This window comes from Mandrillus leucophaeus, unplaced genomic scaffold (assembly GCF_000951045.1).
Source record: "Mandrillus leucophaeus isolate KB7577 unplaced genomic scaffold, Mleu.le_1.0 Scaffold100, whole genome shotgun sequence".
NCBI lineage: Eukaryota > Metazoa > Chordata > Mammalia > Primates > Cercopithecidae > Mandrillus > Mandrillus leucophaeus.
This window is the reverse complement of record NW_012098099.1, coordinates 3,207,202-3,224,302: the sequence shown is the minus strand read 5'-3', so window position 1 is coordinate 3,224,302 and position 17,101 is coordinate 3,207,202. Positions and strand designations below refer to the sequence as shown.

The following is a 17,101-nucleotide window of genomic DNA, read 5'->3' as shown; positions in this document are numbered from 1 at the left end:
AGGACAAGATCAAGGTCACACTGCTGGTGAGGGGCCAGCTGGGACTGCCACCAGATCCTCCAGCTAATTCAGCCTCGGTTCTTGCCTTTGCACCATGCATTCTTGATGAGGGTGTGGGGATATCATCCTTAGGGAAGGCACAAAAATGGTTCTTGGAGGAGTAAATCTTACTCTTTTTACATAAAAGGCACAGTTATACATACATACACAAAGAGATATACAATATATCTGTAATTACAATTTCGGGGGAGGGTGATTGGGGAAAAATACCTATAAAAACTCTCTAGCGGGGTGATAATGCAAAAGAGAATGAGAAATATTGCTCTATACCACAGTGCTTCCCTGACTTGGCCAGAGTCATGTTACCTGTCATTAATCCGTATCTGTTTATGTATGACAAAGGGGTCTATCTGAACATACACTTATTGAAAAACATAAGTTACCAAAGTCACTTTCCCAGTCTTTCTGCTGTCTCTGGATAGTATAATTGACACTGATGAGGACTGGAGAGGACATATCTTGATTGCTGTCCAACAGAAAGTGACAAACTCCATGGAAATAGGTAACACTATTTTACGTGAATAGCTTAAAAGCAGACACACAAATGAAACTCTTTGCTACCTATCCAACGGGAAATAATAATTAAATCTATTCATAGAATGCATTTGCTTCTAGAGGAGGTTCCACTGCCTGTGTGGCAAGCCTAAGACCTTTGTGAAACATCAGAAACCTTTTGAAAAAAAATGCTTGTTAATGGCCTAGACAGTTGAAAAATGGAAAACCTCATTGTACGACATTAGGGCTCTTTAAGACTTCTCCTCTACTCAAATATTCATGTTTCAATTAAAACATACACCTACTTTATTAGCCACATCAGGCCCAGTTCAGATCAATAACAGCAGCACTAGATGGAATCCTAATGAAGATAAACAACGCTGAGTCCTCCCAGCTTCCCCTGGGCATGGATGCACAAAGCTTCCTTTCACAGCTTGCTCCAAGATATTTTACAGTCACCTGCCTCATGCAAATGAGGAGACTCATGTTTATTCATGATGAGAGTTACAGACCACCTTTCATTCCCTAGGCCAGCTCAGCTAACCAACAGAGCGCCGTCTGCACCACTATGAAGTTGAACTGTCCTAGTAAGGGGACTCCTGAATATATAATTGTCCCCTGAAAAGCAGGCACAGAAAGTCAGTAAGCTGCAAACAGTTTGAGAAGCAAACACATTTCCCTTTTTTATTCATGTGTTAGCTGCCTTTAAGGTTTTAAACACAATCCCTTTTCTATCCCATACTATAATCCACTAGATGTGACTAGCTGGTGGTTATTTCCTATGAATAATCTTCATAGGGGATTTCTCAGGATGTTTCTCCTTCTGTCCTGCTCTCCCATTCTTCCTAATTGAGATTTTCTCCCATTGACTCAGATGAAGCTCACAGCCTGGCCAGGGGCAGCTGCAGCTTTGTTTAATGGGCCTGGGTTCTCCCTATGCACAGTCTCTGCTATTTTAAGGGGTGGTTTTTCATCTGCAAGCCTGAGATTCTAAGCTCTATTGTGTGCGCTTAGTTTATTATGCTGCTGGATAAAGTTTCAAAATAGTGCTTTTTACTCTAGAGTGACTTCATTTTTCAAATGAGTTTCTTCCATTTTGGTAATCTGAAAGTGTGGCACAATCATCTGATCTTGGCTTATAATGTCAATTTTGATAGCGTCTAAAGTAACACCAATGCTAGGAACAAATATTTTGATGGTTTCTAAAAGGGCTCAATCATCAGCGAAGAGATCTGGGCAACTAGTAATTGTTGGGGAAGACTTAATTCTCATCAGCCATTAAATATGTGAAAATCATGCGACCTTCTGATTTTTAGACTGCTACCGTGTGTTTCACAAGGAAACTAAGGTACCTAATAAAGTTGTCTGGAGGAAGACACTTCCAAAATCCATGAAAATTTCAGCTTAAAGCCTACTTTTGTCAGTTACATGGGTTATTAATTCAGTTCAGAATTTAGTGTGAAATTCATAGCTTCACTTTTTTTTTAACATAGCCAAAAAATGTCTGTTTGTGAAAAGGGCAATTTACTCATTTTTTCATTGAAAGGCTTTAGCTTTTTCAGTACACTCCACAACTACACATGCCATTTTTATTTCCTCGAGGCTTTTTTTTTTTTTTTTTCTGACAGAGTCTCTCTCTGTCACCCAGGCTGGAGTACAGCGGCACGATCTTGGCTCACTGCAACCTCAAAGCATTTTTACACTAATTACTTCAATTTATTATCACCCCACCAAAAGAGAGGGTGATAGATCCTTTTAAAAACTATTATTATTTTTAGATTATCAGACAGAGCTCTGGAATAGCAGACTTAGGATGAAAATCTGGGTCACACAGGTCAACAAGCATCCTACTCCATCAATGCACGAAATTTATAGTAGCTTGTGATAAGTGTCACATATGTCAATGATGGGGGGTCTATTAACATAAATCACCTTTAATGGTCAAATCTACCTTAATGAAAATACTCATTCATAGCTTTCCCCCTCCGATGATTTAATTAATCTGTGGTGCGGTTGGCCAGTGGGATAACAGGGTTTTCAAAAGCCCCCAGGTGATTCTAACGTACAGTTAATGGTGAGAAACAGTGCTACACACAGACATATATTTTAAAGCGTACACCCTCATTAGATTTTTTTTTTTTTTTTTTTTACAGTGGAGTAGTTAGCCACACATGCTTTAAATGAGATTCCCATACCTAAAATATCCAAGTTACTTGTGTCCCCTTTCTTACCCCGCTCAAAAATGAGGATTTCAGTGAAATGATTATGGGGCTACTTGTGTGCTGAGGTATCCAGCTGCAGTTTAGCTCTTCTCTAATGCCCATAAAAATGAATAATGCATGCTCTAAAATATTGGTAATAAAAGACAAAAACATAGAACACAAACTCAATGGCCTGAATCAATGGATTATTCTGCAGAGTGCTATATTGAGAAACTGAAAGAAAGTACTTTTCAAAGCATAAATATTTTAATCACTCTCCAATTCTACTTCTCTTATATAAATAAAAAACATTCCATCTGCTGCTTCCCAAGCCCGGAAGAGCAGACGACAGCTGCTTTTCCAAACACCCTCTTCCAGCAGTGGCATTAACTACCAAGCACTCGATATCTATAAACTGGTGTCCCAAGCAAGGCGGGCTGCAGCAGCTATTCCTGCCTCTGATAGAATCCAGTGTCGTTTGTTGGGCAAATCAAAATTTCAAATTGAGGGGCACTGCTTCTCCAGTGAGGAGCTAAAGAAGGCAGATAGCTAAGCCCTGCTCACAGAGCCCTGGGTCCCAGGGTTGACAAATAAATCCACCTTCCACGCTCTGTTTACAGTGGCAAGAGCCTGAGATGGTGTCCAAGAAAGTTGAAAAGAAATTATGTTTCATGTTGGGCTTTTAAAAGCTATTTCTGAATTTGAATGTGGACAGTCAGGGAATAAGAAAAGAAACATTAAATCTACCAGTAATTCACAACCCACATTTGTTCCTAAATTCAATCTCCTCTGCTACCAAGTTAATAACAAGAAGAAAAGTGAACTGATTTAACTTTCAGCTCTTCTCTCTTCTCCAATTTATTATCAGGTAAAGCAAAACAGTGGCTGATAGATGGGCAGCAGGAAAAAATCAGAAAGGCAGTCTTCAAAATGAACTAGAGGCTGTCACACAGGGGCTTCCTTTTTAAAAAGGCTAGTGGAGGCAGAACAGGGCCATAAAAGAAAAGGGATATAATTATATCTGTATCTGAGTTGCCACTAGCAGAACTCTGTGACAGGTATTATGTCTACCAGCAAAAAGAAAAACAAACGAAAGGCTCATCTGTCCATGTTTCATTAATTTAAACTGATCTACACATCTAAAAATTGAATACAGCTGCAAATCAAATACACACTGGAGTAGGCAGAATAACAGCTTCCCATTGGTGCCTGTGTTCCGATCCTCAGAACCTGCAAATACGTTACCTTCTGCAGCACAGGGGATTGGGGCTGCAGATAGAATTAAGGTTATTATCAGCCAACTTTAAGATGCGAAGATGATGCCGGATTATCCAGGTCAACCAATGTAATCACAAGGTCCTTAAAGGTTTGGAAGACCAAGGCAGAAGAGGGATCAGGGTGATGGGATGGCATGTGAGAAGGACTCAAGCTGTCCTTGCTGGCTTTGAAGATGGACAACAAGGACATAAGCCAAGGAATGCAGGTAACCACCAGAAAGTGAAAAAAGCAAGGAAACAAATTTTCTCCTAGAGCCTCTGGAAAGAAACAGCTCTGCTGCTGCCTTGATTTTAGCCCAGTGAAATCCATTGTTGACTTCTGAACTATGAACTGCCAGATAAATTTGCATTGTCTAAGCTACTAAATTTGTGGTAATTTGTTATATCAGCAACAGAAAAGTGATATACACATGATAAAAATGTAAATACCTGATACATTTTTCTGGTTACTTAAGTAAGGCATGCACAGTACTGAGAAAAAGGAAAAAAAAAAAAAAAAAAAGCAAACACAACAAAGGTATTTAATGTAGCAAATTAAAATTCCTTGTCCTTCCCATCCCTGATTTTCCTCTGATATCTGCTCTTGCCTGATGGCTATCTGGATGTGAGGCAGGACCCTCTGGCTCTCAGGCCTGGAGCTGTTTGTCCTCAGCCATAAACTATCATCCCTACTTGGCAGTAGAGGTGTGACCCCCCAGCATTAATCTATGATCTGTAAACAACACAAAAAGATGGCATTAGAGCTACAGTAAGAAACTGCACCCAAAACCTGGCTCTTAGGTCTTACTGAAGAGATTTCACAGCTATATAGGCTAATTATGATAAAAGTTTCAGAGTGACACTCTGGGGGATTTGCTGTCTCCTGCCAGGGCCCTGAACAGGCAGGATGTCTGCCACCAATCTGACCACATGGCCAGAAGCCACAGGGACCCTAGAGCTATGGTCACCTCCCTCTACCAGCTGTGCCCACCTCCTCCAGCCTGGGGCCTCTGGCTTCCTTTGCTAACAAGGAACTCTTGGTGCTTCATGTTACAAACTGTAACTTCTATAGGATTTAAGTGTCTGAATGCTCATTCCCAGAGTCAGTCCTCTGCAGAACTTTCATAATATTTCCTACACAGCTTATCTGTGCCTAGATCAACACCAATAATATCTGAAACATTATTATTTGCAGATATTATTCTGCAAAAATGCAGAATCTATAATTCAGGAGAAGCAGGATAAATGAGATCTCTCAGAAAGCAGATATCTGATGCCCAAATCCGTAACAGCTGGTGAGGTCTCCTTCTCCTGGAGGAACAGGTGTCCCCAGCTCGCAAAGCTGAGGACTGGATGGCTTTCACACAGCAGCACATGAAAGAGCTAAAATGATCCAGGGCAAAGTGGCCTTAGTCCCTTAGCCAGTTTCAAAGACTACTGATTTAACTCTCTTTTTTTGGTTTGATTGAACAAACGCCTCCCTGCTCCCCTTTCCCTCTTTCCCAGGGATGATTTGCACCTGAATTGCAAAGTCTCTCATAATCAAGTGAAGTACACTTAGGAGGCCGCAGTTATAATCATAAGGAAATTAATGGGCTTCTTTTCTCCACTTTCCTTCTTGAAACGTGCCTGTCTTCCGGCATAGCTGCTCAGACACACAGCGACTCTGGATTGCAGTTTCTAGACCAATGCTCTCCACAGAAGGGCATTACTGGGGTCTATTTCAATGAATTCAATCGACGACCAAGATGCAAGGGACAGATCGTTGGGATGACAGAGATGATATGGCAGGTGAGAACACTGTGCTGAGGAAGAAAGTCAGATTAGGACCTGCCTGAAGCTTGGGGTCCTTTTCCTGATTTTCTTTCTTTTCAATTGGTGTTGGTTCAAGATGCCACAAACCAGAAATATAGTGGGAAACAAGGATGAGATGTATATCCAGGGAGAAGGTGACAGGGAAGCAATAACCAACAAGTATATTAAGTGCAGGTGAAATTCAGATATCACGTTATGCAACAAGCACATGCCCATTAAAGCCCCACAGTATGACTGAGGCCTAGACCCTTCGACTCTTAGTCACAGCCCTTAGTGCTGGCTGAGTGGGCACGGGTGACAAACCTGACCACATTCAGAGCCATCTATAGCAGCAAATTAAAAGTACTAAAGGCTGCAATGTGCCATTAGTTATTATTGCTAATCAGGCCTTTATCTAAGGACAAAGATTTTGCTTCTGTATGAAAGCATGGATACTGCTTCTGCTCTCTTTAAGTTGGCCAATGCCCTTCCCTCTGCTCGTTATTCACACACAAATGGAAATGTGAAAGTCACACTCTAGTGAGACGTTATGATATAGAAAACCAAAGGACATCTCAGTTCAAAGGATCAAATGCTTACTGTAAACCAAGAAATGTTGCATATAACCTTAATGACTCAATTCTTTTAAAGAGACCTTTCATTTTAATAAAAATTCTTTTGACACAGCACGGGGCAGATGATCACAACACATCCATAATCCACAAAGAAACCACTGGACTAGGTGGAGCAGTCTTTCTGATCTCATTTGCTGTGTACCAGTCTCCTAGACAGGTGGAGGGAGGGCCCCTTCCCCGGCAGATCTTGCAATATTGACAAGGCATCCCAAACTAATGCTCTGAAAGGAAACGTTCTCCTTGATAATGTATCTCAAGAACAACTCTCTGCTGGTGGCTACGACTTAGACAAAAGGAACAAAGCTGCTCCAAGCTTACCCCCAGAGGGAGGAGGTCATCCCCAGCACACAGATTCATGTCTACACAGGGATGTTTGTCTTTCTCCACTCTTGAAGCAACTGTCATTGCAATCTTCCTCATTTCCCCACCCTGCCAAATGCCTTCTGCACATAGACAAGGGACCATGCAGCAGGCCCCTTTGGCGTCACGGGAATCCCCCGCCTCTACCCGAGATCCACATTACCTTGTTGAAGTCTTCAGAAGTTGCCCTCATTTCCTTCCATGTCTTGTTCAGGAGCTGGATACAGATGCAGAAAAACTCCTCAAAGGATCTGTCGTGGGTGAAAAACATCGGGTGGAAGTCGTTGCAGGTCTCACTAGCTGGAGGAAACATGGAAAATAAGGGAAGAAGTTTTAGAACAGCGAAACGCGAGGACATAACCACAGGTAGGTGCCCCAAAGGGAGACAAGCGGAGGTATCTTTGGTTCAGGCAATAATGGTGAAAAAGCATTTCTGAAAAAGCAACCAAAGGATGGTCCCCATACAACTTGGAAGCTTAAGGTCAGATAGCCAGACCTAGCCTTAGAGACATATTTTGACTGACAACAGTCAGTCCCTAACCCATGCCAGGACATGACCCCCTTGGCTTTGCTCCAAAACTGCTGTGTTGATTATGAGCCCTATATCTGCCTTCTTGACCTTATACAGATTATTCAAACTGCCCTCTCAGGCACAGCTCCTCCATCACCCTCAATTTCCTCTTTCTTATCATAATAACTGGCAGAAGATGGGTTTTCCTGAATACACGATCAATTGCAACTTCGAAAATAGCATCCATGTTTATTTCTCCAGGGGGCTCTTTTCTCTCTTATGGCAGTAAGCAGGGGACATTTGAGATCATTAAACATCTGATGCCATTAACCATTTGTTTTACATTTTCAGGCACAGATGGCTGGAGGTCAAAGCAACCCGAATGGCTTTGAAGGTGGCAACTGGTCCAGTCCTGGGCAAAATCGTAAAGTCAGCCAAAATTGCCTTTAAGCCCCCACTGGAGAGCTTCCTTGGGTCAGACCTAGTGCTCTGAACACTGAACTTTAGGTCTGGTCCCTACTCTCCTCCTCCTCCTCAGACCAGCACCCCAGCCCCTCCCATCATCCCATCAGTCAAGCTTACATTTTTATAGCCCTTCTGTACATTACACCTCATTTGATCTTTACAGTTCTTCTTACCACTCATGTCTTATGGATGAGGATATTGTGGAGCCCATGGAATTAGGGTTTGTGACCCCCAAAACCAATACCCGAAGGTTTTTAAAAAATAAATATATATGCTGTTACATACAGTGAAAGTCTTTCTATTTTATTTGGAATCTTTTGTTTTTTTAATTTTACTTTAAGTTCTGGAATACAAGTACAGAACGTGCAGGTTTGTTACACAGGTATACATGTAACATGGTGGTTTGCGTGAGGACTGGATGACTTTCAGGCTTTCACACAGCAGCGCATCAACCCATCATGTAAGTTTTAAGCCCTGCATGCACTATTTGTCCTAATGCTCTCTCTCCCTTAGCCCCCCAACCCCCAACTAGCCCCGGTGTGTGCTGTTCCCCTCCCTGTGTCCATGTGTTCTCATTGTTTAACTCTGACTTATGAGTGAGAACATAAGGTGTTTCATTTGCTGTTGGAATATCTTCTAAGGTCAATTCATCCTCAAGGCTCAGAATGGTAGGGTTTCAGGCCCTGGAAGTCCAGGACAGGATGGAGGGAGGGGTGGGAGCAGACTTACAGCAGAGACCTTCTGTTCTCGGGGAGAGCCCTGGTGCCTGCCATGTAGATGAGCAGTGGATCTGCTTAGAATCCTACAGAGCAGGCCCCCAGTGAACAAACCCTGATCAAGCCTCATGGACACACACTCAAGGGTACCCAGCCACCAAGCTATTACACACCAACCTCTTCTCTCTTCAACCTTCATGAACACAGTGAATTTCAGACTTCTCAACAGTTTAAAACAACAGCAAAATGGTGTATATTTGCACAGCTCACCACTTCTAAAGGGCACAACCTGATTTGAAGACATGGTAATGCTGTTTTCTTCCGAATAAAGTAATGGCATGGACCAGGAGCAATACATAGCTCTGCAGGAAGAGTCCAGGGGTTGGGGGACAGAAGATTTGGGTTCAAGAGCAGCCCAGGCCAATCAGGAGCAAGTCACTTCACCTTTCTAAGCCTCAATTTTCTTAATTAAAAAATGGAGGGCTGGGCACAGTGGCTCACACCTGTAATCCCAGCACTTTGGGAGGCCTGGGGGGTGGATTATCTGAGGTCAGGAGTTTGAGAGACCAGCGTGGCCAACATGCTGAAATCCTGTCTCTACTAAAAATACAAAAATTAGCCGGGCATGGTGGCATGCGCCTGTAGTCCCAGCTACTCTGGAGGCTGAGACAGGAGAATCACTTGAATCCAGGAGCTGAAGGTTGCAGTGAACCAAGATCACACCACTGCATTCCAGCCTGGGTGGCAAAAGCGAAACTCCACCTCAAAAAAAAAAAAAAAAAAAAAGAGGAAATGAAATCGCTTCTGCCTTCTCCCTAGGCTTCAAAGCAGATCAAATAAGCCAACTGAGGGGAAAGTGCTTTGGACAGGATAAAAGTTAACACCGATATGGAGGGAAGTGATGGTGATGACAATAAATATTGCACCTGCCTACTGTTTCCAGGAACGTGAGTTTTTCTGTGATTTTTTTTCCCACTAATTCCTAGTCCAACCTGTTCACATTTCAGCAGTTAGAAGCAAGAACATATAAGTCATCCCACCCCAGCCTGAGTCTAGCAGAGAGATGGCAAATGTGAAGTTCTGACCTGCGACACAAAGCTATTTAAGAAACTCAGAAGATCAGCACTGGCAGCCTGCGCAGTTTGCTGCCCTGGGCAATGAGCAGTCGGTCTCACTTTCATAAGCACCAAAGCTAATAAAATTTACAAATCTTCAGCTGTACCTTAAAACACTGTTGCCATCTAAGAACTTGTTATTAATCCATATTATCACAGTATCACTTTTGGATCTAGTGTGATTATATGTGTACTTTATGCCCTAGTAAAAGTTTTTATGTGATGAGTGGAGCTAAGATAGCCAGACAAAACTGAGACTTGTAAGCCCTGCTCTTGCTTGGGTAAAGAGGGAGGGAAGTGACATCATTAGTAATTAACTAAACAATTTGTTGGGTACATATGACATGCCAACGGTTCTACAAGCACTATTCTTGCAACAACCCTCGAAGGTAGGCCTTATGGACATCCTCATTTTATATATGATAAAGGTAAAACTTGGATAAATAACACCTTCCATCATGAGCTTTTTTTAGTTGGCCCCAAATGAGCATCTGAAACCCACAGTCAGCTGCTCCAGCAGCAGACTTCCTACCTTAGTTGACATCAAGAGCTCACTGCATTTCTTTGTGGTTGCTGCTTTGAAAATTAATTCCTCCACCCACTCTCTTAGGTCTCCCGTACTCCTCCTTCAACATAAACCCAGATCATGACCTGCAGTCCAATGTGGATCACAGCAAGTACGTAGCCAGCACCTGCTGACTGAGAACACTCGGCCATGAGATAGCAGTACCAAGGCCAGCAGCCACACACCGGGCACTGGATGACGGACTTCATAGTCACTTATTATGTCAGGCACGAAAGGAAGATATTACTAACTTCCTTTTAAGATTATAAATAGGAGATTTAGAAAGGCTTGGAGACTTGTCCAAGGTCACATAGTTTGCAAGCAGTGGTGCTAGGATTCAAGGTCGAGTTGGCTCCAAAGCCCATCATTGTTCTGCTTCACTCACTTTCCTCATTCTGTTTCTCAATTAACCCTGCCTCCAATGCACTTCCGCCAACACAAATCTGAAACAAGTGTTTTTCTATCCACAGAAAATATTTATGAAGTAAAATCTTACAAGAGGCGCAGCTTCATCTATGAATGCTTATGTATATTTACTGTGTGAGATTCCTCTGCTTTCCTCCTACTACTCGTGGCTTACGTGGAGTTAGGTTGGAAACACCAGGGTTCCGCTCCCCTTCTGGACCTTACGTCTCCTTTCCTGGGTCTGGGCAAAGCTGCACTCTCGAGAACTGTGTTGAGCAGCCAAGAAATCGTCTACATGGTTCCTAGCTTCTGCTGAACCAACCCTTTTCTCTTCCTCAAGGTATTTTATCTTTCTCAGCTTCCGTAACATATCAAGGTTTCCTCAGGTACTCAGTTACTGGGGAAAGGTCACACTGGATGAATGCATTTGATTTCAAGAAACTCACAAGTTGGGTTTCATGTTAATAGAACCTGAGTTTTGTTCATGACAACAATGTGCCCAGCTAAAAGAGTACAATTTGCAGCCTCCCTTGTGATTAAGAGTCATCATATGACCCAGTCCCAAATAACAGGTAAGTGAAAACTGTTGGGCACAGTTCCCAGGAGAGACCTTTAAAAGGGGAAAGACTTGGTTGACTTGTGGCCTTTTGTCTCTGCCTCCCCACTTCAACTTCTTCATGTCTGGAACACAGGAGTGATGACTGGAGCTCCTGCAGCCATTTTGTCAGCATAAAAATGAGGGCTATACCCTAGACAGTTAGCAGGAGCTCCTGATGACACTGTGGAATCACCACAGCAAACTGGAATTGGAATTCTTTTGTACATAATTCTTTGTACACAATTTGTTGGTATGTAATTTGTTTAAGCCATGTGAAATTACTAATATTAAAAAAAAAACGCAAGCAAGTACATTGACAATAGCATAAGAAAACATGTGCTCAAGATCACTGGAGGTCAGAGAAAACACAGGAATGAGGAGGCAGGATACTACAGCGGTGAGAGCGAGACAAACTTGCATTCAAATAATTAAATGTGATGCCCCCTAGTGTGCCATAAAACCTTAGACAAATAAATGCTCCCTGAACCTGTTTCCTCATCTGTGAAATATATAACCACAGAAAGTTTGTAAGCACCAAGTTAGATTACGTACATAAAGTGTGCAGTAAAGTGCCTAGCACATGGCATAGGATTAGTAAACGGTGGCTATTAGTTACTATTTTTTTTTCCCTCCCCCCTCCCCTTTTTCCTTTTTCCTTCCCCCCTCCCCTTTTTTTTCCTTTTTTTTTTTTTTTTTTTTTTTGAGACGGAGTCTCGCTCTGTCGCCCAGGCTGGAGTGCAGTGGCCGGATCTCAGCTCACTGCAAGCTCCGCCTCCCCGGGTTCACGCCATTCTCCTGCCTCAGCCTCCCGAGTAGCTAGGACTACAGGCCCCTGCCACATCGCCCGGCTAGTTTTTTGTATTTTTTAGTAGAGACGGGGTTTCACCGGGTTAGCCAGGATGGTCTCGATCTCCTGACCTCGTGATCCACCCGTCTCGGCCTCCCAAAGTGCTGGGATTACAGGCTTGAGCCACCGTGCCCGGCCTATAGCTTCTTAAAGACTCCAACAATTCTAGGAGATGAGGAAGGAAAGAGGAATCTAGTAAACCGCCTTTAGGGTCCCGTAGGTAAGGGCGGGTAGAGTCAACCAATCATTCTTGATGATTATGTCAAAAACCTACTGAAGTATTCAGACTCCAAAGCTGAAATTTCACATGAAGAGGTAACTATGTGCCGGGCAATCTTTTAAGGACTTTTCCTGTCTGAACTCTCTGAATGTGTAATAATGACAAAGGTACTATTATTATCATCCCTGTTTCACAGATGAGAAAACTGAGAAGCTGTGAAGATGAGTAACTAGCAACGACAGTGCCAGAAATCAAATCCAGCATTCTATCTCCAGCACTGCTGTTTCTGACCTCCACATGAAGGGGATGGCCTGCCATCATTCTAAGATTCTTGAAGACTCCTCCTTTGCAGGGAGATACAGGCAAACAACAAAGTAAGAACAACTTGGTTCTTGACTGGTAACAAAAGAAACAGTGATGTTTGTGTATGCGGATACAAACTTCATCAGTTCGCTGTGAGGATCAAACCGGAACAGTGACTAAGACAGCAAGCTCAGTGCAAGTGTGGGCCAACGGGGTGGCCATGTTCACCATTTATCAAGTGGAGCCTCTCCCAGGCTACACATTTATACACGTGACCTCCCGAGTAGCTAGGACTACAGGCCCCTGCCACATCGCCCGGCTAGTTTTTTGTATTTTTTAGTAGAGACGGGGTTTCACCGGGTTAGCCAGGATGGTCTCGATCTCCTGACCTCGTGATCCACCCGTCTCGGCCTCCCAAAGTGCTGGGATTACAGGCTTGAGCCACCGTGCCCGGCCTATAGCTTCTTAAAGACTCCAACAATTCTAGGAGATGAGGAAGGAAAGAGGAATCTAGTAAACCGCCTTTAGGGTCCCGTAGGTAAGGGCGGGTAGAGTCAACCAATCATTCTTGATGATTATGTCAAAAACCTACTGAAGTATTCAGACTCCAAAGCTGAAATTTCACATGAAGAGGTAACTATGTGCCGGGCAATCTTTTAAGGACTTTTCCTGTCTGAACTCTCTGAATGTGTAATAATGACAAAGGTACTATTATTATCATCCCTGTTTCACAGATGAGAAAACTGAGAAGCTGTGAAGATGAGTAACTAGCAACGACAGTGCCAGAAATCAAATCCAGCATTCTATCTCCAGCACTGCTGTTTCTGACCTCCACATGAAGGGGATGGCCTGCCATCATTCTAAGATTCTTGAAGACTCCTCCTTTGCAGGGAGATACAGGCAAACAACAAAGTAAGAACAACTTGGTTCTTGACTGGTAACAAAAGAAACAGTGATGTTTGTGTATGCGGATACAAACTTCATCAGTTCGCTGTGAGGATCAAACCGGAACAGTGACTAAGACAGCAAGCTCAGTGCAAGTGTGGGCCAACGGGGTGGCCATGTTCACCATTTATCAAGTGGAGCCTCTCCCAGGCTACACATTTATACACGTGAGCTTGTCACCTTGCAGAGACAGCCTAAGTCTAAGAATAGAGTTCTTAGGTTTAAATAAACAAATAAAAACAGGAAGGGTGAGGTTTATTATTGTTTTTAAAGGAAAACAACACTTACTGAGAAAAAAAATTAGCAGACAATATTTTATAAACGAAATTTAGAGAGACACTTTCAATGAGACAAAAACAGTAAGACGTTTAAAAACGAAATTGTTTTAACGACACTATTTTTAACACAATGAGATTTTACTTTTTTTAAAAAATCCAACACAATGGTTTTTTAAGTCTGGAATATTAAGATATTTTCAGGACTGAGGGTACAACAGATTCTATTAATTTGCTGATATCTCATTCACTTATAAGCAAGCCAGCTTTGAAAGCAGCTATAACCTGAACATATATGTTTTTAAAAATAAAAATAAGAATGCTGTACACTTATGTACCACTTTGCCTGTCAAAGTAGATGTATTCCTATTTTGCACTGGGTAATGTGTGGTGAGGCAGGTACTGTCACTGGCTCTCAGAGAACAAGGATTACTGCAGTGTAGCAAACAAGCAATGAAAAATGAGTGTAGGGAATGGTTCTAGAGCTGACCATACCCTTGCAAAGGTCACTGCAGCTCCCTGGGCTCCAGATTTCTTACCTGTAAATGAGTTGGGCTAATTGATTTGTAAGGCTCTTGCCAAGTCCAAAATTACAGCAGTCTCCATACACATATACACCAGATAATGTATCTTCAACTCCCCAAAGTCCATCCAAAATTATAGAATTTAGAGAGTCTGCCTGCACTGAACTTGAGTTCCTAAACTACTATTTCCTTTATTGACAGGACGACTACACATTTAATTTAGAGTGTAAAGACATTAGAGTGGTATTTGATAGGTTTAGCAAATGTTTGATGAGCAAGGATATATTCTTTCTTTCATAAGAAAATTGTCAATTGTTTTTACACTTTCTCAACTTGTTAATCGTACCTAATGCAGACCATTTCATAAGGAAATTACTTGACTAATGATAGAATGACAAGATCACAGGAAAATGCATACCATTTTTGCTCTCACAGAAATTTTCTAAAGACAAATACACATTTTCAGATGCTGAAAAGCTCTGTTTATCCTTTCTATGACCTTGGTGATGCTAAGAGAGGCTCTGAACCCATTCACAAATAACAGAGATTTGGGAAGCACTGGGCAAGTATGAATATTTTTTACCATGACTTCATGAGCTATTGCAACAGACTTTGGAAATGGTGCACTTTGAAAAAGACACACGCACTGGTCTAACACAATGGACATTTTGTTGTAAAAGTATGAATTACAGGAAAAAGGGAATACATCATACACACACAAAGGCATTTAACATAGAAAAACTGCTAGAGCAGTCATTAAAATCTGCCTGGTGATCCACAGCACAGAAACTTACAGTAGAACTATTTGTGGTTCTATGGTCAGTCTGGATAATATATTTATGAATTCTCTGATGCAGATGTATATTTATACCTTTGTATAAAAATAATCTTACCCTACTTAGAAAACTTTGAGTTTTCTATTTTTAAACCTGGTATTCCTTAACGGTTTGATTTTGGAAGGTGGTACTGCGTGGGGAGATGCTAAAAGTTCAGAACCTTTTGTAGGTGGGAGAGGTGAAAAGAGGAGAGTGGGGTCAAGAACTTGAAGTTCCTTCACTGCCTATGAGTTCAGCCTAGATAGAAGCTACCACCCCTGCTATTTCAGGACAGGGGATCAGAGGCTTTAAACTTTCACAGCTCTTCTCAGCTCCTGAAGTCTGGTTTAATAGAACTCTGGATAGTCTTTTGTATCCTCAGCCATCCTAAAAATAGTATAAAATTTATACTAAAAAATAGTATGAAATTTATCCAATGCTTCATTGTTCACCTTCCCTTGGGCCTTTTTTTGAGGACATGGAGAGAGGAAAAAAAAAAAAACCGACTAGTGTTAAGGCTGAAAATCAGACTCATAGCACCAAAAGACAGCCAATTCAGCAAAAGTAATCAGAGGCCACATCCCAGGCACACGGTGTGTGTTAATAAAAGAGCAAAGTTTCTGCAGCCAGGTTGGCCTGCATGCAAATGTTGGCATCACTACTTAATAGCCATGTGACCTTGATCACCTTAAAATTCCTCCATGCCTCTATATCCCCATTAAAAAAAAAAAAAAAACAATGGCATCGATCTTATCAGGTTGCTGTTAAGATTAAATGTAGAGTGATTCATATATTAACTGAGATAAAATCAGCACTCGATACATGTCAATTGTTAGTAGTTTTAATAACAAAGTAACTACTATCGTACCTAGCTAAAATGCCAAATTTGGAAAACTTTTGGGACCAAATATAAAGACTTGTAAAATGACAGCAATGAAGACAGTGTGATATTGGTGTATGGATGGAAAAACAACAATGGGACAGAATAAGGAGTCCAGAGATCCATATATACAGTTACTGGATTTATGACAGAAATGACACAGTGGAAAGGAATTTCAATTTGTTGAACTGGGCCAGTTGTATATGCATCTGGAAGAAATGAATTATGACTCCCTATCTGCAAAGATCAATTCTGCATGAATTATAGATCTCAATGTGAAAGGAAAAACAATAAAGTTGTTTTCATATAACATAGGAATATATTCATGATTTTAAAGTGGGCAAAAGTTTCTTAAACAAAACAGAAATATCATTAATTATAAGAAAACAGTTTGATTCTATTATATTAAACTCAAGAACTTGTCAAAATATACAATAAAAATGGCAAATTTAGAATACAGAAAAAACTTTAACATTATCTATTAAAGAACTGGTATCTATGACACATAACCACTTCTATAAGCTGTAAGTCCCTAAGAAAAAGACAGACAACCCAGTAGAAGAATGGGCAAAATGTAATTGGGCACTTCACAAAATAGGATGTCTATGTGGCCAATGAACACATGAAAAGGGGCTAAGCTTTTTAAGTCACAGAAAAAAATATGTAGCTTTAAACAACAATGAGCTACTTTCATACGTCCACCATAAGGGCTAAAATAAAAGATGGAAAACAGTAAGTGTTGATAAGAATGTGGAACAAATGGAATCCACTGTTGATGGGAGTGTAAAATTGTTCAACCACTTTGTAAAACAGTTTAGCAGTATTTACTAAAGCTAAAATATTCTTACTTTATAATACAGCAAGTCTAGCCAAAGATATAAACCCGACAGAAATGCATACATATGCATTCCAAGAGAAATGTATATGAATGTTCACAGCGGCACTATTTGTTAGAGCCAAAAACTTGAAACAATCTAAATGTCCATCCAGCAGATTGGATAAATAAATTATGATTTATTCATACAGCAGCGTACTTACTACAAAGAAATTATTTTTAAAAATGCTACACACAATATGAATGTATTCAAATAACTTTCACAATAACATGAATGAACT

The 17,101-nt window shown here is 41.3% G+C and overlaps 1 protein-coding gene across 4 annotated transcripts in view; it reads right to left on the bottom strand.

Moving 5' to 3' along the window:
- Window positions 1-17,101, bottom strand: part of ELMO1 (engulfment and cell motility 1) — a 597,137-nt gene that overhangs the window by 163,032 nt on the left and 417,004 nt on the right. For all 4 annotated transcript variants that reach the window (XM_011972891.1, XM_011972881.1, XM_011972876.1 and 1 more), the window contains one exon: window positions 6,965-7,101. In XM_011972891.1, coding sequence (XP_011828281.1) covers window positions 6,965-7,101 — 137 coding nt within the window. The remainder of the gene's footprint in view (window positions 1-6,964; window positions 7,102-17,101) is intronic.